This window comes from Poecilia reticulata, linkage group LG5, assembly GCF_000633615.1.
Source record: "Poecilia reticulata strain Guanapo linkage group LG5, Guppy_female_1.0+MT, whole genome shotgun sequence".
In the NCBI taxonomy this organism is placed as follows: domain Eukaryota; kingdom Metazoa; phylum Chordata; class Actinopteri; order Cyprinodontiformes; family Poeciliidae; genus Poecilia; species Poecilia reticulata.
The window spans coordinates 25,427,230-25,447,909 of NC_024335.1; the positions used below are offsets into that span (position 1 = coordinate 25,427,230).

At 38.4% G+C, this 20,680-nt stretch overlaps 1 protein-coding gene and 1 long non-coding RNA gene across 2 annotated transcripts; one reads left to right on the plus strand and one right to left on the minus strand.

Moving 5' to 3' along the window:
* Nucleotides 1–973: 973 nt before the first annotated feature.
* Nucleotides 974–6,612, minus strand: LOC103465329 (uncharacterized). Its single transcript, XR_533779.2, has 4 exons — nucleotides 6,531–6,612; nucleotides 3,362–3,463; nucleotides 2,164–2,320; nucleotides 974–1,419 (listed from the first exon to the last, which is right to left on the minus strand). It is a non-coding gene; the product is annotated as an uncharacterized LOC103465329 (long non-coding RNA).
* A 90-nt stretch (nucleotides 6,613–6,702) lies between these two features.
* Nucleotides 6,703–17,730, plus strand: cdk4 (cyclin dependent kinase 4). Its single transcript, XM_008410019.2, has 8 exons — nucleotides 6,703–6,883; nucleotides 12,576–12,810; nucleotides 12,898–13,033; nucleotides 13,126–13,293; nucleotides 14,485–14,594; nucleotides 15,537–15,587; nucleotides 15,684–15,819; nucleotides 16,960–17,730. Exons 2-8 carry the CDS (start codon nucleotides 12,593–12,595, stop codon nucleotides 17,047–17,049), a joined length of 909 nt encoding a protein of 302 aa, XP_008408241.1. The 5' UTR covers nucleotides 6,703–6,883; nucleotides 12,576–12,592; the 3' UTR covers nucleotides 17,050–17,730.
* The last annotated feature ends 2,950 nt before the right edge of the window (nucleotides 17,731–20,680 follow it).

A 20,680-nucleotide genomic window follows, 5' to 3' on the forward strand; every position in this document is an offset into this window, starting at 1 on the left:
GTCATTTTTATTAGCTTGACAATTACCGTATTTTCCGGACTAAAGAGCGCACCATACTATAAGTCGCACCTACAAATTTTTGAAAAAATAAAACATAATAAATAAAATTAAATTTAAAAAAAACTGGACACGTAAGATGCACTGGACTATCCACCTTATTAGTATGTCCCATGCTGCTTTGCGTGAATTATGGACGCGACTTTTGCCGTTAACCGGAAACGCCATTTGTTTAGATGTTAGCAACTCGCTAACCGGCTTTCGTGAGAGCTTTTAGGCTATAAAATATGTGGGGACACCAGCTATCAAAGTTTAAATATGAGAATATTGGTTTACCGCAACCTACAGCTATTGCGGGGAGGGATGACAACTTGAAGAAATGGCCGCAAGGTAATGCTAATGAATCCAGTTTGTTTGGTAAAACGGGTGAAACAAGTCCACACAGCACAGGACTTAGGAAGCTCCGATCGGTCAAATCATGAACTTTATTATTGTTTAAATTCAAACGAAAAATAAAATTCACATCATACCAAGCTAATATTGTGTAGTAGTTCTTGTGTTTTATACACAAGAACTACTACACCCCTATGCGTTGCATACCCTGCATACCCACTTTTTGCGCCACTGCTCACGAGAGTCAAAAACTGTCCATTGCGGAATCCCATAAGCGGGGGTGGAGGTGTAAGATCAATGCTTTTATTTATGAATGTCTGACTGTTGTCATGAAGTGTAATTCGGTAAATAACGACATTTTTAATGCAAAGTTACTTTAAAAGTTGGATTAAAAGTCTATTAAAAATGTCAACTTTGCATTAGAGCAGTGTTTCTCAACCTTTTTCGGGCCAGCGCCCCCTGCCGTCCTCTGAACGCCCCCTGGGGGGCGGTACCGCCCACGTTGAGAACCGCTACATTAGAGTGTCATTATTTACCGAATGACACTTCATGACACCTGTTATTGTGTTCATAACAGGTGTTATGTTTTATGGCAGTATCATGTCAAGTCTTATGCACACCCTGTCAAATAAAATGTTACCCACATTTTTCAAGAGTACATTGCCGATATACTGTAACAGAATTGTACAAATTGTCAATACATTCAAAGTTTACAGTCAACCTGCTTATGAAAATTAGCACAATAAAACAATAGGTACACTTTGGAGGAAATGTGAAAAATATTTCACCAAGGACAGAGTATTGTTTTCATTCAATGTCACAGTATTCCAGATAAACTGACATTTCTCCTTCCTAAGAACAGTGAGTTTACAGAAACCTACAAAAAAGAACAATAGAGTAATTAGAAAGCACTGGTATTTTAAAGAGTACAGAAGAAACGGCAAAGAAAAAAGTAAGACTTATAATTTTAGGATGTTGTGAACTTGCTTTGTGACATCATCAGAACTGGTAATGATTGGGACCGGATGCCTGGGGTGGAAAAACATTTCAGAGTTACTTTGCCTGTTTATGTTAGAAGTAGAAAAAAATTGTCAAAATTGGTACAAGCATACTACACTTTGTATATATTTATATATTTAATACTTAGTATACTGAAAATATACTTACACAAATGTAAGTATATTTGAAATCTATACTAAAGTACTTTTTTTTCACCAGGGATCAGCGGTTACTTCGGGCCATTTTAGCTACATAGGAACTATTTCTCGGTTGTTTAGAAGCGAGTTTCTGGCTGCAAAGTCAAGTAATTCTGCTCTTTCATTCTTACCTGTGAAAGGTAATGCTAATGAATCCAGTTTGTTTTGTAAAACGGGTGAAACAAGTCCACACAGCACAGGACTTAGGAAGCTCCGATCGGTCTGCTGCCACATACAAGATGGCGGTGAAGTAACATAGGACTCAGCGATCAATGAGGCGTCTAGTATTCATGTCTATGTTAACGACTTTACTTAGCATACGAATAGCCTACCATATGCAAAGGCGCTTCACCAAGGTGGATTCTCAGTCATTAGATGAAAAAAGAATTACATCACGGCAAAGATGTAACTTTTTTACATCTACATTTATTTATTTTATTTTTATTTTTTTCACTGTTTCCACACAAAATAAGACATAAATGCTTGTCCACTTTTGGACCATCTGGAGGTGTTTTTTTTCTTTTCTTTTTTTGTCCAAACGTGATCCAACATTGTGCTGTGGTCAGGACAGGCCTACCGTCTCTCCTGTAGGGTAGACTTGAGGTCATTGAGCTCCTGAATGGGAACTTGGGGTCTTCACCTCACCAACGTCCATCTTGACTCCCCCTCATAGTTGCCATCCTCCCAGAATGCCACCTCCTCTGCTGCCAGTACTCTCTGCCTTCCTGCATCAGCTGTTAACACACTCATTATGTTAACATTAAAGGCGTCTTTGTTGTCATTATGAAACTACAGTGAAATTTTATGGGAACAAAATTTCTTAGAATGTACACACAAAACATTAAAAACTTAAATAAAAAAAAACATCCTTTCAATACATTCTTGCAGAAAATAAAACTTTGAAAAAATAGAAAGCACTCAGAAAAATTGGAAGAAAAAAAATTTAAAAGCACTTGGTATTGTAAAACAACAGAAGAAAAATAAAGCACACATCATATGCTACATTCTGTGCACATAGTTTTCTTCTGAGGATTTTTTTACAATACCAAATGCTTTTACATTTTTTGTCTTCCAATTTTTCTGAGTGGTTTTTTTCTTTAAGTTGTTTTATTTTCTGCAAGAATGTATTAAAAGGGTGTTTTTTTATTTTAGAGTTTTAAATGTTTTGTGTGTGCATTCTAAGCTGGGAGTTGCCACAAAATTTCACTGTAGTTTCATAATGACAACAAAGATGCCTGTAACATTAGAACATTTTTGGCATTGATGCCAGTTTATATTTAAATAAATCTCATTATTTCTTAACAGTGAGGGGTTTTGGTCGGGTCCTGGAACTGGTAAACAGACCTGGGTGGGGCACAGAAGGGAAAATGGGTGGACTATGACAGAAACTACAGTCTGAAAAGCCGTTTCTCAATCGTTGATTTGCATCTCCATTGGTCCCAGAAACTTCCTTTAAATATGAAAGCCTCTTCTAGGCCCAAGGGGAAGGGGGTGATAGGGCAATATAGACTCACACAGTTTTGGTAAATTCTTTGCAGGCCCCAACAATCTCCCATTCTGACAAAAAACCCTTGCAAATAGCCCTCAATCCCTAAGCGCACGGCAGCGTTAGGTGTCAATAACTGTAGAAAATCCCACTTTTCATGCAGTGTTAGTGGATATAAATTAAGCCCGTCTGATTGTTGATTTACCAACAATTTGTACATCTAAATCATGGGAGGAGAACAACTCCATTTCAACAGGAAGGAACATAAGTATGAGTTTCTTGACTGTACTGTGATTGACTGAGGGTTGAGAGGACAGAGCCGACAGAAGCACAGGTCCAGGGATACAGTCAGAGTTGGAGCCAAACAGAATAACTTGGCCTGGAGAGCTTTCTGTTGAAACAAAAATAAAAGAGAGAACAGAGAGTCAATGGCAAATGTGAGACTTTATTTTTTTTATTGCGTCATCATGTGCAATAGAAATGTGCAAATCAAAATCATAAAATGCAGAATGCCTCAAAACATTCTGACCACAGAGGCTGTACGGTCAGATCTGGATGGTAGAAAATAAACAAACAAACGAGGAATGAAACAAAGCTGGAAGCGTTTCTGTTACCCAGGTGAACAAGTGAGTGTGACGGAGTGAATCCATGGTTTATGAGGTGCTTGCTGGAGCTTACAATGGTGGGGATTATGACACATTGTTACAATCTGTAAAGTAATGAACAAATAAGAAAGAAGGAGTGTAAGGAGGAAGGTGAAGATCTTCAGCGAGATAACAGAAGATCCAGGGGCGGCGAGTCGGCTGTGTTTAGCACTATCACAAACTGCTTTCAGAGCTTTACATGTCTCAGTCTGTAATTTTCCTAAAAATCATAAAGAAAGAATACTGAAATATTTAATTGCAGAACAAAAAGCTGAAAGTGTATGCATTGTTGCACTTAATAAAAGAAACTGTGTTTTTAATCATCAGCCCACTTTCTAAGGTTGATCACGAAGCTTATTTAAACTACAGTTTTAGAGCCCAATCAGGTCATTAAAGATATTTATAATGGTGCTTTGGATCGAGATTAACTCTAAAGAGTAAAAGTGAATTAATCAGAATGAAAGTCTGAACTTCAATCAAGCCTCGTCTGGACTAAAGTTAGTTTCTTAATTATTTCACTCTTTAGTTGCAGAATGAGGCTGAGATGAGGCCGCAGCGGACAGCCAGGATGTGGGCTTTAATCAGAGGTGCTGTTAATTATTGATCTGCTAACTCGAAATCTCCTGCAGCAACAGCAGCAGCCGCATTCAAGAGGAAATCCACATGAGAGGCAATCTTGAAAATGTTCAGTCATCTTGCACAGATAAAATAAATACATCAGCATTTAGGTTTTGATGCACATTATTAGATGGTTGGTGGATTTCATGTCACTTTCTGAGCTTTTGTTCTTCCATTTTCCAGTGGCATCTTTATCATGCATGTTTTGAAGAACTGCTATAATTATTCGCATGGTTTATCAAACCCACAGCTATTTGACAGTTGCAGTGATTTTAAAAGCCAGCTTTTGATTCCATGTCTGCAGGATCTGGAGGTTACTTTTTTCCCTCCTTCTTGAACACGTCGCTCTTTAGCTTTGTAAAAACTTGTAAAAAGTCTTGAAACAAATTTGCCTTGTATTGCAGTAAACTGTGTGCATATAATCAGCTGGGTGAAAAAACACGCACAAAGAGATCATTGTTAAAATAATGTCAGATTCCTTCGAGCTGTTCCTTTGAAATTAAATTCTTTTTAGCTATTTTTACCGCTTATCAGAGTAAATTTCTTAAATGCATAAATAGTAGATCACATTTTTTTTTATTTTTCTGGGATAAAAATATGGCATTACCTGACTCGGAGGTCTAGTTCTATGAGCCATTAACTTGAACGAGTGCATGGTATGCATGGTTATTGTGCAACCATGCAAAGTGAGCAGGAAACCCTGCTTGCCAAATGTTAAATCCTACCAAACAATGCTTCAAAGCAGCACTTCAAAAACAATGCAGGGATCGCCTGATGTACTCTCACTGTAGCAGAATTATCACAAATGTTGAAAAGAGTAATGAAATCACACAAAATGTAATCAAAGACAGCTGAAGGTTTCAAGGTCCAGTTGTAATGCTGTTAAAACGCAGACTGATTAGGTCACATTTACAAACAAAGCTGTCGTTTACGGCTGCTCTCTTCCTCCCGCATGTCAAAGTGCTGTGAAAAGGTGTGGAAGTGCCGTCGTTCTCGCCCTCCATCGGCTCCTCACAAGTGTGGGGGGTTTTCCTGTCCTCTAGCATGGAGCTCAAATGCATGAGCCATGGCTGGGGAGGTAGCTGTAAAAGCTCCAAAAGACTCTAAATGGATTTGTTGTGCAGGACACAGAGCACATAAGCTGTGACCGTCCAACTGGGATTTTATTTATAGACGACCACAAGTCTACCACTGATGTTCAGCCATCACGAGTCGTGGAGGTGGACACTTCAGTCACTCTGAAACTAAGTAGCCAATTAAACGACAGCAATTATAACTTTAAGTAAAAAAACTTATTATTAATCAGAGTCACAAACCCGAATTGAATTCAGTCCATTTCTCCTTTAATCTGGACTCCGTCTTTGCCAACCTTATTAAATAATTTAGGGGCCTCCTTGATGCTACTTTCAGATGACTTGAACAAAAAAAAAAAACACACGCACAATCCGTGTTTTAAATAATCCAAATATTTCAGAATATAAATCGCAATAATCTTTTCCCCAAAGACAGTCTATTTAAGCAGAAAGATCCTACATCCAGAACAAAACAGGTGATTTCTCACAACATTTTGTCCCATATAAGGATGTTTTCAGACGTAAAAAACTATTTTCAAAAATGCACCAACAATGTCAATGAAATAAATGTGCATGTAATGTGGCTCCCAACAGTGTATGCACTGTCAGTGTTGATAGAAACCTGTCCGTTGATAGAAACGGAAAGTAATGTAGTGCATACAAGAAGGGAACATTTGCTTTTTGAGGAAAACGTGAAGGACAACTCGAGTAATGTTATATGGACAGATGAGTCTAAATCTGAATTATTGTGACACCAGAACATAAAGCACGGAGGTGGAAAGGTCATAGTGTGTCAGCTGTGACTAAAAGTTGGATTTATTCCTTTTGATCTCATATTTATACATTTAAGTCTAATGTTTATGACTTTAAATTACATGATTGTAATTTCAAAACTTGCAATTGTATCCTTGCATCTCATAATTATGACTTTGCACATTTAAATAACAAATTTCAATTGTCTTTTATATGACTGAATATCTAAATCACGGGATTTAAAATCAAAATCTTCACTGCTTCTCTCTTTGAAAGTCGAGACTGAAACTTTGAATCCCGTTATTGATTTGCAAATCAAATGTATAACCTTTAAACTCATAAACACGACTTTGGAAGTCGAAATGCTGACCTTTAATATGCTTCTATTTTTTTCTTTCAGGTGAAGGGTCCGTTTAAAAAGCATAGCCTGCCTTTGGTTTCGTCTCAGTTCATGAATTTGAAACTTTCTTTCCTTCATTTGCTTAGCTCCGCCTCCGTCGCCGAGTTGATAGAAGCCAAACGAAGACGAGCGAAAACAGACCAGCGGTGGAGGGGCTGGAAACACATCGGCTGATTGGCCTCTGATCAGCGGAGGAACCGGGTCCCGACCTGCCCAGCGCTGCCTCGGCTCTGTTCCGGATTAAATACGTGGCAGAGTACCGAGCATGTCCCTCTCACTGAGCTGAAGTCCCCGCCGCTGAAGGAGAGGAGAACCAGGGCGAGGTGAGTTACTGTGTCTGGGTTACTGTGTGTGTCAGTGCAGCAGGGGTTGTTTATTCTGTAGGGAAATAAAAGTTTCACTCGGTGGTCCGTCTCCTGCGCCTCCGGGCTCAGCTGGTCTCAGGGTTTTCTGCTCCGCCACGTCAGGCCACATGTTCCAGCAGTGGCCGCTGGAACATGTGTGCGTGGCCTGCTGTTGCTTCACTTTTCTTCAGTTTAATTAACAAAGGAGCGCCATGGAGCAGCACCACGTGTCGGCGCTGGCCCCGCGGAGAGCCAAGCTGCCTCCGCCCACTAGCCCCACTGTGTCACCGGCCTGCCTCTCCTCAGCCAGGAAACTCGGTGAAACGGCTTCCGTTTATCAGATGATCAATACTTTCTGCTGGCTGACCTGCCCTGCGCTGATCGATGGCGCTAGGGTTTGGTAATCGGCTCAGAGAAAACTTCCAGATGTTGTTTCTGATCAGATCAGGTCTGAGCTGAGCTGTAAGTCAGTAACAGGAAATCTGCAGATGTTTTCAAGATGAGAGGTCACGACAATCCCCAGAAGGACTGCAACCCCATGAGAAAAGGGAAATGACTAAAAGTCGTCTGGAAAACAACGATTTGGTCTTATTTGCAGTTCTTGCCTGCAGTAAAAAAAAAAAAAAAGTGTAATTTACTCAACTTTTGTACTTGTATATAGCTTATTTATTTCAAACATGTTCGCATTCACAATTCAAATACCGTGATATATAATTTAGATATTTGTTTGAAAACGAGGTAGGCAGAAGTATGACCTTTTGTGCCTTACTTTGCACATTCTTTGTTTAAAGAAAAGTAAACATGGAAACTAAAATAAATCAACTAATTTATCAGACACATTTCTTTCACGACAGAGAGATAACATACCCAAACCACTTCTTTCAAACACACATCCACCAAAAACAGTCTTTATGAGAATGCAGTCAGTTTCACTTTCTCCACTGTCGACATCCATCGTATAATCATTTAAAATGACTTGTATATTTTATTTTAAACTGAGTTATGTCTTTACATTGTTTTAATACAACATTTAACCCTTTCCATGAATTCACTCCATACACAGACGCAGACATTTTTTCTTGCATGGATTCTTTGCTTTTTAAATCTCGTCACTCCTCCTAAATTATTAAAATTTTCAATTAAGTAAGTTGATAAACAGAATTGTAACATTTACTAAGGATTTCTATTACACTGTATTTTTATTGACTGTATTCTAAATCAGCTAACTGATTTAAGCGTTTGCACCAAGCAAAATAATAATCTTTGTTTTTAAGTTTTGTTTTTTTTTAAATCTGCAGTCTTTTACTAAAAGAGTATTTTCTCTGTGCCTGCAGCATGCAGGGAAATCAAATGTTAATGTCAGGATGTGAAGTCACTTATCCTCACTCTTATCCTCAACATTTCCCCTCTAAAATCAAGAAGCTCGTGTCCAACCTCGAAACATTTCCCACACGCCACAACCAACCAGATCTGGTTCAGAACGACTCTATGTCTACAGCCTGCATTAATATTTTGCACAAAGAAATTAGACAATTGCAGTAGGAAACCGGGACACAATAGACACCTTTAATCTGTTAGGATGATAAAAATCTCAGCTGGCAGGATGAACCTTCCAGCATCAAGCTGACCTTTCCACAGATAAATGCAGAAGCACAGAAGCCTACCTCATCCGGCCGCCTGGTGTTCAGCTTGTTGGCCTCAGGAAACCCACTAGAATCACGCTTTTCCTCCTCTCAATAGGTCTTTTTCAACCAATTAAGTTCATTTGAGTTTGAGGTGAAATATGTTCACCTCAAACATATTTTGAGGTTTAGATTTTACTAAACGTGAATTTTACTATGCAGATGTTTTAATGTCTTACTTCAAATTCAAATGGTAACAGACCATAACTCTTTTTATTAATATATTATCCCCCCCAAAAAATTCAACGTGCTAACGCTCCAAAGACATTTATTCCCCCCTGATCTGTGTTGTTAAAATTCAGTGTGAAAATTCTCACATTAAATCAAACTAAAAGAGCTTAACATAAACTCTGCCCTCAAGCGTCCAAACTATTAAATATAGAAATATTCCTTCAGACAATCATGAAGAGTAGGTAATAACTTTTTTTTTTTTTAATTTATTAAAAAAAGAAAAAATGCTTTTTTTGTTTTTCATTTTTAATCACTTTTGTGGAATTTTTTATTTATTTATTTTTGTTTGGACTGACAAAACAATTCCTAAATAAATAAATACAAAAATTGACATCTACTCTAGTAAGAAAAATCTTTAAAAATGCATTTTATAATGATAAACGGTCAGTCAGAATATGTGGCCATGTTGCATAGTAAAAAAAAAAACAACTAATGTGAACAGAGTAAATACAGCCAGAACCACCATACTGTTTGCATGAGCTTATAATGTTTTTTAGTTGCTGAGTCGATTCTCCAATCCATGCCTCCATTTTGTTCCCACACGTGGTCAGCTCGTCTTGACCAACTTGCATTCCTGTCTTCATGACTTCATGCTCAACCACTGATTTGTCTTTCGATTTCTCTTGAAAATAGTCATTTGGATTAATTATTGCAATAATGATTTATCCCAAATGAATCATTATCCACCGATTCCAAGAGAGTCTTTTAAGTTTCTCTTGGAAATACAGTCATTTAGATGAATTGTCGCAATAAAAACACTTAACATTTTGATTGTAAAAAATGTGTTGCTGTAAATTAGGAAGTTTTAAATTACACCGTCTGATTCAAGACAAGACTCTGTCTGGGTTTACATCATGGTAAAATTAAAACATGATGTTCAACCTACTTCTGCCAGGGGTATGATTAGTTTTGGCTGCAGCTGTAGATGGGAGTTTTGTTCTGTTTCATAATCTTGCAGACATGAAAACAGTCTGACACAACTTTCTTTGCGCAAGAGGAAGAAATGTGGCATCTTAATGAAGTTTCTCTGCCCCTGCAGCCAGTAGTGTTCATTGTGGTTTGCAGATATTATCTCTAGTATGTGAATCTGCATAATAAACAATGTAGTTACCAGGTTCTTGAGGTCTTGAAACATTTGCTCAAAGTTATGCTGGCGCTGGATCAGTTTGTGTCTTTTCCTCCAAAGTGATGCAAGTATAAAGCCAGTTGGTTGTTGCCGTTTGGACCTGTTGTTCTGTCTGTTTTGCGTACCTATGTCTGGGCTACATTGGGGTCAGTCAGTGGTTCTCAAGGCTTAATGAAGGTCTTTAATTTGGGTTTTTATAGAGCTTTGTTTCTTTTCATTAATTGTCAGACCAGTTTATGACATTTTTCTCTCAACTGTTGTACATGTTTGATTAAGGCTTTACATCTCTTCTTTTGGCCACTTTGCTATTTGTTTGCACAACATGTCACTGTGCAGGAACAAGGACCGGCTCCTGTGCCGGTCCTTGCACGATATTTTATTTAAGTGTTTTTACAACCTCGAAAACAAAAGTAACATTTGCTCATCCAGCCTTTATGCAGTTGTCCATTGTGTATCGTTCTTTTCTGCCTCGTACGTTTTCTTCTCTTCTGTCAGTCTTTCCATCTTCTTTTCCTTCTGTCCTTCAATGAATGTTTGAGTTTTTGTCTTCTCTGTTTCCTTCATTTTTTCTTTCTGTCCTTACTCTCCTATCTATCTCCTTGTTTCCCTCATCTTTTCCTTGTGTCCATTCTTTAAGTCGTCTTTCCTTTTCGTCTTCTGTCCTTTATACCGTCTTGATGTTATGCCTCAATCCTTCCTTCTTCACGTCCTCTTCCTTTCTTTATTCTTTTATTGTGTCCAGTCTCTCTTGACCCTGACATTCCTTCTTTCTGTGCATATTGCCTCGCTTCCTTGCCTCCTTCCTTCTTCCTGTCCTTCCATTCTTCTCGATGTTTGGTCCTTTCAGTTCTTGTATCCTACTTTGATTCCCTTGTCATTCTTTTCTTCTGTATGTCCTACACCCCTTCCATTTTTTCTGTCCTTCCTTGTGTCCTTTAGTCTTTCCATCCTTCTGTTCTTGCTCCCTCTTCTTCGCATCTTTTCTTACCATTAGCTTTGATGTTTGTTTTTTCTTCTTCTCGCAGCCAGCTAAGCAAACTAGGTAGCACCAAGTAACCCACTCACTCTTTGGTTACCTAGCAACAACTTACGCTGCAGAAGTTTTAACGTTTTGCCACGTTAAACTGCTTAAAAATAAAAAAGCAACGGTGTGACGTGAAAACTGTGGATCAGACCGGAAAGGTCATGCCCCCAGTTTGCCAGCATTTCAGATATTCAAAGCAAAAAAAATAAATCAAATAATATTTTTTATATACATATTTTAAAACAAATATTGAGTCGGTCTGGAGTTATTGTATAAAGAACTACAAAGTCTGATCAATTACTTAATATCTCTTGAAGTATTGGACTATTGACATTTATAATGTAACCGCTTGGAAGTAAAATAGATGTAATGAGTACAGTAGCTCAACATGTTTGCACAGTACTGTGTCCTGAAACATGAACAACGTACCACAGTGCACAGGAGGTGGATGAAATCAATTAGAATGAAGCATTGAAAAATAAAATGCCCTCTGGAAAGTAGTCTGCAAGAAGACTTTCTAGCACAAGTCTCCTTGCAGACTTCTAAATGTCTGTTTTTTTCCCACAATGACACATTGGTTTTGTCTTCAAAAAAGATCAGCAGTCGGTTAAAAGATAAGATCCCACATAAGGTTCAGTGTTACTAGTTACCAAAGAGGAAGGGTGGATCAGCCTTTATCAGTGACTCTTTAACTCAGCAGCACGACAGCTGCTAGTGATTAGGTGAGCAAAACAGGCCGCAGCAAAGCCTGCAGAGACATTAACCTTGTGTCTCACATGTACGAAGGTGTGTGTTCACGTCCTTTAGTGCGATTGATCACTGGTCCTGGTGTGCAAAGGATTCCTCTCCTGCTAATGTGGAGGAGGTGGATGGGACATGAATGGGTGAAGATGGGTTGGGGCTCTGGCTGAGCCAACCAGTAAGTCCACCAAACTGGTTTGACTAGAAAGGAGTGGGAAGACATTCCCACAGATTTGTTTGCTTCATGTTTACGATGTGAAGCAAACACATTTTAAGGTGTTCTGTTTGAGATCTGGTTACTCTGGAACACAGATCTCTTTGGACTTTTCACAAAGGCTCTACATAACTTTGATTAAAAATGGTAAAGAACAAACTGCTGTTTTTAAATGTGGATATAGCAGCTGCAGGTTTCAGGAGCTTTTTTATTGTAATAATTGCACTGGATGTTCACAACAAGGCGATATTAAAATAACCAGTAGTATTACTTTGGATACATTTTTTTATTTGCTTTACCTCAGAAGAATGAACTCTGACCTGGGATTGAACTACTATTAATAGAAACAGTAATGGTGTATTTCTTTGCATGTCTCAGTTTTAAGAACCTTAGCAACATGTAAAACAACAGATGTTAAGCAATGCCGATATAATGAAACACAGACCATCAAAAGTAAACAGTGCACGGCCAACCAGTCCTCCAGATTCATAACTCCCACTTTAGATTACTTCCCAGTTAACTTTCCCAATTGGAATGCAATCTCTACCTTCAACAAATGTAAAATATGCATGAAATGATCTTTTTATAGTTGCATGAAGTGCTTCATGTTGTGCTCTGTAACGTCTTTACGCTGATAACATTTTGTTTTACAGCCTGTTTGAATGCGATCATGGCCAATTGCACCAGCATGCAGTATGAGCCTGTGGCAGAAATTGGAGGCGGCGCCTACGGGACGGTGTACAAAGCCCGTGACACGGAGAGCGGGAAGTTTGTGGCCCTGAAGAACGTGCGCGTACAGACGGACCAAAATGGGCTTCCGGTCTCCACGGTCAGAGAGGTGGCTCTGTTGAAACGAATGGAGCAGTTCGATCACCCCAACGTCGTCAGGTAGCGTTGTTAAAGGATTTGTTTTTATTTCGCTATGTAATCGGTACGATAACATCACTGGAGACGTGCTTTCCTTGTTGATTCCAGGCTCATGGACGTGTGCGCCACCCAGAGGTCGGACCAGGAAACTAAAGTCACTTTGGTGTTTGAGCATGTGGACCAAGATCTGAAGACGTACTTGGCGAAAGCTCCTGGTCCAGGATTATCTGCTGGCCGCATTAAAGTGAGAACTGACAATAATAGTCAAGTTTAACGTAGTTTAAAAAGCGTTGGCACCGCTTGGCTTCAGTTTAGTAACCCTGCTTGTTCTTGCAGGACTTGATGAGGCAGTTGCTGTCCGGCCTGGCGTTTCTTCACTCTAACCACGTGATGCACAGAGACCTGAAACCTGAGAATATTCTTGTGACCAGCCAGGGTCAGGTGAAGCTGGCTGACTTCGGCCTCGCCAAGATCTACAGCTGCCACATGGCTCTCACTCCTGTGGTAAAAACTGCCACATCATTGTCCTTTCCGAAACATAGTTTTTTTTTTTATTTTATTCTATTTTTTAAATTTTTTTTAGAGATTTTCTTCCTCTTTTCTTTAATTTTTGCATTATGCAACATGCAAACTTAACTTTGTAATTAAGGTTCTTTGTTAAAGGATAAAAGTTACTGAGTAAATAAGTTAAAATGTTAAATTATGTAGTGAGTTGTTATACAGTTAAGTAAATAACAGTTAATCAAATATGTAGTGTGAACTAATTCATGATCTAATATTTCATGTTTTATCAAATGCTTTCCGAGGAGAGTCTAGTTCTTGATAATATATCAAATATTTCTTAATTTGTTACTTAGTGAAAGTTGTTGCAAAGGTGATGAGGTTCCAATTTATTTTATTTATTATATTAAAAGTATAACAGTATTCTGTACACAGCATTTAGATGACAGCTGCCATAAATATCGATAAAATGTGATGTTGAAATGTGGAAAACCAACAGAAATTAAGTAATTATCGATAAATTATCAGATCCCTTATTAAATGTGATTAAGTTTCCCGTTTAGATGTAAGAAAAGTTCAGGCTGTGTGGATGTTTTACGATCTCAGTTCCCACTAATAAGTTTGTTTGGTTCAACCTGGAAAAAAATGCACTGCTACAAGATTGGACCTTCAATAGTTTCTCACTCAGAGTATTGCGTTCCCATTTTTTTAAATTTATTTTTTCAACTGATCCACACAATTTCAGTCCAGGAACACAGTACAAAAGGATGTTTACATTTTGCACCGATTAGTGTAATAAATCACAGCAGGCGTGACGCTGTGCTGCTGTTGGTACTCGTCACGTTTCTTTCAGTGGGTGACAAACGAGAGCTTAACAGCCAAATCAGCAGCTCTGAGAGGGAGCGCTGCAGCTAAATGCACCCCTCAGCATTTTAGCATGCTTACAAGTGGGAATTTAGCAGGTGATGTTTTCCAGTTTTAAATTAAAACCGATTTTTTTTTTTTTTGTGGAAGTTGATATTTATACTCTAGGAAAATAAAGGTACCTCAGAGGTTAAAAGTTTACACTACAGTTTGAAGAAAGTCCATAAATTACTATTTAAATGTCTTGTTGTTTATTTATGTCCTCAGATACTCATTATTGTAAGTGTGTGTAAAGATTTGTACTTAATGCTCCTGGACTCTGTCTCTCAGGTAGTGACTCTGTGGTACCGGCCTCCAGAAGTTCTGCTGCAGTCATCTTACGCCACTCCTGTTGATATTTGGAGCACCGGCTGCATCTTTGCTGAGATGTTTAGACGCAAGTAAGTTTCCTGTGGCGTAAAGGTGTTAACTGTTTTCTGTGTTTTTTTTGTTTCCTTTTTATTTGCGGAGTGAATTCTAGTTTTTTTTTTTTTTCTAAATATAGGGACTTGTTTTGGTATTAATTTATAATTTTGAATCAATGTGAACTTCTTGGTCTGAACTAGAGATGAACACGATTATGTGGTTCTTCTTTTGGAGTCTTTGCAGAAATTCTTGAATATTTACGTCACACGTGAAATCTACATAACGTCTGATCTCCTGCCTGAGCCTGACAAAGTCAAAACAGTGTGTCTGTGCATTTAAAATGGACTTAAAAAACAAGTTTGTCTCTGCCTGAAGCCAGTTGTGTAACAGCAGACATTGATATTTTATCACAGTTCCTCTCCTCTTCCAGATAAGCTTGTAAATAATGCACAAACAATCTTTCGCTTTCTCATCATATTTATAGTGATCCGGACAGTTGAAGTACAGATGGGTTTTTACTTAATCATAATGTTTGATATCATGTTGATGCAAACTCTTATAAAAGCGATGTACAGATGGTGAGAGCAGCAAATATTTTGTAGAGAAAAACTTGAAGAGCAACATCTCCCAGATGAAGTTAGAAGTGCACAGTAGCGCCATCTTGTGGTGAAAAGTGATATTAAAGAACATAAATGGATCAGAGATGTAAATGCCAGCGGCTTAATTGCTTTGTGAACCTTTGATGAAAAAATGATAAACTATTAAGAGTTTTTTTTTTTTTTAAATGCTCAAAGTTTTCTTACATAATGCAATATACTTGGTGCACCGTTTTATTTGCGCTGGACTTATTTTTGATTCAAATGTTTGAGGCTTGTGAAAGAAAATCCTGGTCTGATTGTTCAGTTATTTCAAACAGGAGCAAAAAGTGCAATCAGTCCATGTTTTTGGTAACAAAGTTTCTTCTCCTGTTTTTTTAGACCCCTGTTCTGCGGAGAATCGGAAATGGACCAGCTTGGAAAGATTTTTGAGTGAGCGGCACACACTTTCTCCTCACCTCCCCGACTAAAACAGAGGCGAGCTGCTCGCGTATGCAGTACATGTTAAACACTTCTGTGCTCTTTCAGAGTTATTGGCTTGCCGTCGGAGGAGGAGTGGCCGGCCGATGTTACAGTACAAAGAAAAAACTTCCCCCCTCCCAAGGAGCGTCCAATCACCGACTTTGTTCCAGAGATCAATGAGCAGGGGGCTCAACTGCTGATGGTAGGCCTCATTGTCAAAAATTAAGATTGACGTGCTTTTGTACTGCATCCAGAGCTGAAATCAAGATAACGGACAAACTTGTTAAATAAGATGAAGAGTGTGACTGATGGAGCGTTTCTTAAAGTAGCTGTAATTAGAAAGTTGCTAGACTCGAACATGTGCTTCAATCAGCATTGTTTACGTCTCTTAAGGCGCCCTTCACACCAGATTAAATGTGCCCTCCAGGATCTCACAAACCACTGGAAATGTTCTGGATCATTGCAAATATGGGACACTTAATGTCATTGTGAAATTCAAATAATAATAAATAGTAAGATTTCTGACTTTACTGCTCTCCCAGCTAGTAATAATGCATTGTGATGTTTCCTCAGTATTTAATTCATTAATTTATTTCAAACCGTTTTTTAAAAGCAAGAAAACAAGTAATCAGTAGGACAACAGATGATATATACATAACCAAGAAAACAATAACTGGCTTACCACTACTTTTCTGTTTGAAAAGCAGTAAGAAGAAGTGAACACTTATTTAATCCTACCTATTATCATACCAGATAAGTACGTGGGAGGTTTCTGTACCTCCATCAATTGGGACTTTAATTAATTGGGACTTTAATTACCTTATGAAATGCATTATGGGATGGTGGCGTTGAGGTTTCTGTACAGATTGCGGCACATTGTCTTGTTGCTCAGCAATTTTAATCTTGTGTAGCACTTAGTCTTCATATTTCATCGATTGCTACTGCTCTCCAAATACAATGCAGGGCTTTTTTTTTCTCCAGATTTCTAAGAAACATTTAGCATTTTAACCACAGCCTGAAAGTTTCCCAACTCCCTATCCCTCCCAGCAACCAGCCTACAAGCAGAATGTGGACTTGTGTGTGAAAATGCACTCTTCTATAGTAAACCCAGTGTTGTCTGAGCTCTACTTGCTAAGTTCCTGAGGGTGTCTCATATTTTTCCATGAATCGTGAATTGACCAGTTTTAGCTTCTTAAAAATATCCTGTCACTTTTAGCACACTGCTTTCTCAATTCTTGCTGACTTTTAATGTCTACAAGGACGTGTCGGTCACACTGAGGTCTTGTTAAACAAAGTGAGGTATTATATTACAATTCTAACACTTCTGTTTTTCTCCTCACAGCAAATGCTGACCTTTGATCCTTTGAAACGGATATCTGCCCTCAAAGCTCTAGAACATCCATATTTCCAGGAGGAGGAGAAGAAAAGCTGAAATCAGACTGTAGAAGCACACAGAAGAATGCAACAGTGTCTTTAAGCTTAGGATTTCATCAATGCATTTTCTTTTTAGTACAGCCTGTGTTGTGAAATTGTACTCTGATATTCCTGGATCAGGAACCAGAGGATCAGGAGGAGAATCTAACATTACTGGCTTCTGAACTTTTCACAATTACAAATGTTACGATTACAAACAGTACCAGTGTTTTTAAAATGCAAAACGTCTGCAGGGACTGTATCGTCTCATCTGCAGCGCTGCTCATTAGTCTGAATAATGCCTACCCTGATTTTTATAGTGTTTTTGTGATACTTCTCCATCTGAACCAAGAACAATGCAAGTCTGAGAGGACCTATTACCTATAGTAACGTTAGTGACAACCACTGTATTCAAATCACGAGAAAGCAGTTAAAATAACACGCACAATTTCAAAAGTACTGACATGGCTCTGTAATTTTTCAAAAAGAAAATGTTGTTTTTCTCTTCTTTCTTTTTTGTTTTTTTGTGAATTTCATTTCAAGTTTTATTTTGGTTACACAGGGAAAACAATCTGAAACCAACCAGCACTGGGACCACAAATAAGTCAGACCTGATTCAATTACTGTCAGATACAATTTCTGTTTTACTTTAACATGACCTACACAAATGAATAAATGTGAACGATGCATAATAACTGAACCAGACTATTTTTTTCTTGGCACATAATAGATAATATGGAACATAATGCAGAAAGTCTGCAAGATGCCTGTGGTCAGTGTTCAAAGCTTTTAGTCTCCAAGCAGCAACCAAATCTCGTAGTTCATTTTAAATATGCATGGATAAAAATGTTAAATATGTTTGGAAGCTGTTGTTACTTGTAGAGGATCAGTCAGAACATGCAAACTCCATGAAGAAAGACCCCAGGCCGGGATTAAAAGGCATCAGGACTACCAACTGCACCAATGTGCAGCCCGAGGCTTCAAATTGAACCTGCAAATCAGGGCTGTTCTGCTTTAAATATGACGCATTGGGAGCATTTAAAAACAAAATGCAAGTTACTGACTTAATTTAGTTTAAATTAATCGTTGAAGTTACAAATGCTGACCCATTAGAAAAACCCATTACAACTCACTGCTGTACTTGTAGCTACTTTTCCGGCAGCAGTAGGGAAAAGTCCGTCTTTATGATGCGCCACAATGAACTTGTCCAAGGTAAGTTAATAAAAGACTTTAACTTAATTTACTTTTAGATATCCTCTTCAAACACTTTAAATTATAACTTAAAGCGTTTTTATTTAGGCTAAATTGAGCTAACGCTAGTTAGCATCTGGGTTCTGTCCTGTGTAACTGAAGTAGGTGTACAATTTGTAATTCGCATAAAAAAGCGTGGCTTCTCATTTCAATAACGAATTTGAGGCTCAAATCAGATGCCAACTTCAATGTCTTTCAACTACAAAGGCTGTGACGGGAGTATTGTTGCTGATTGATTGTTTGACAGTATCCTCACTGTGATTAGGGCGAGGAGATGCCGTAACAGGTCCAACATGAATTAATTGCTTTTAAAAAACTCAGTATTTTTTTTTGTCCATTTCAGGCCCATCATTATTTGTATGTTGTCACCCTTATATATACGGTTTATCAATATTTCGAGTCTAACGAGTGTGACCGAAAGACACGCATTTTCCAAATAAAACATGAAACCCCGGCATACATCTCCGAAAAGCATTGTGGAAGAATGTGCTTAGTTGTGATGAACCACACTTAACATTCTACGCCGTAATTAAAAATGCTGTTTGGCGCAAAAACCACTACATCCTCACAGTCTAACATAGTGGTGGCAGCATCATGTTATTTTGTTAAGGTGGATAAAGTTATTAAGAGTTATAAGTACCAGTCAAGTTTGGCCAAAACTTTAAAAGGGCAGTATTATGTCATTACAGCACAATCAAGAACAGTTAATAAAAAAAAATGTGGCATATATCAAACAGCACTTAAAAGAACTTAGACTTCATAATTTGTCATCTTGAAATTGGCCTGTGTCTCTTTAAGAAGCTCCAGCTCTTTCTGACACTCCCACTTCAGCACTTCATAACAACAATGCTTTTCATGCCTTTTACCGTGTTCAGGAGTGCTGGACTGAGAAGGAGTAGATGTGCAGCTCCACCAAGTGTTTCCTAACTGCTGCTGCTAGTCTACAGGAGCCGAGTGGGGGAGTTACGGGGTCGGGTTGCTCAGTGAGGTGGAAACTCAGCTTGGAGACTGCAGCTCCAAGGAGGAGTTTTGTGTAAATGGGTGGCACTTTGTATTAGCAACAGTTTAGTCACCTGTGAATGGTTGCTATTGGAGATTAAAGCAACACTCGAAGCATGTTTTTGATGAGGGAATGTTATTTCCTCATCAATGTTATGAGGGAACATTGATGAGGGAATGTTGTAAAAAAAAAAAAAAATCTACTTTTTTGCTAATAAAAGTTGATTTTGCATAATACCTCCCACCTCTCTGCCCACTTCAACTTTAAACTTTGCTACATTTCGCCTCATCACAGCCACAGACAATGGCATAATTTTGAAGTAGAACCAAGAAGCCACATTGTTTTCAATGTTTAGTTATATTTAGGGTGACGTGCAGTTTTAGTTTTCTGTCACGCACACCCTCTTGCTTGTAGACCAAGCCGTTCATTCTCATCTGTCCAGTAACTTCTACCACATCTCTGCTTCAGCTCAGGGCAAGTAGAAGCAGAATTTTAAATGGTTTTTTTTCAACAATGGCTTTTTCTTTCGCCAATCTTCCATAAAAGCCAGATCTTTAAGGTGCATGACAAATATTTGTCCCTTCAACAGATTCTCACCTGAGCAGTACATTTCTTGGCTGCCTCTCTGAACAATACTTTATTCTGCCAGGCCTGCCAGTTTAGGTGGATCATTGTGTTTTTATAGGTTTACAGCTGTGCCAGATTTTTCTGTTTACAGATAACGCTCAGTGCGAGATGTAAGGCTTTAGATATAGTTTTATAACTAATCTCTGCTTTAAACGACTCAACAACCTTCTCCCTGACCTGCCTGCAGTGTTTCCTCTGGTCTTCATGACACTGTTTATTATTCTCTAACAAACTTCACAGACCTTCACATAACAGCTGTACAAATGAAAGGCTTTTGTTCAATAGGTGACATTTGACGCCATTCATTGCAGGATTTCGTTTTGGTGAGTCAGAGTAAAAGGGGGGGGGGGGGGTGTTTACAAATCATTCCTTCACAATCGTTCACTAGTTTGTGTTTGAAACGTCAAATTCCAGTTAATTACATGCCGTTTACCACTTACACACTTTGTGTACTCATCATGACAAAATTTGAAGAAAACTCAAGGGATGTGAATAAATACTCATCTCATGAAAATATTATCTCACATCTGTGCATCATAAATTAATTCAGTCTGATTCATGTTCTTAAAGCACATCTTTTCTCCCTTATCTCAGACATGTTCCTTTTCTCATACATGTCACAAACTTTTATTACTGTTGTCATCGTCCCTCCTTGAGTTTGTAAACGAGGCCTCATTATTCAGAGGAAAATTACTTTGTTTTTCAGAGTGGAGAGAGCAGAAGCTTCGCTCACAGAGAGAGCGGCGAGACAGAGCTAGAGACAGCAGATGCG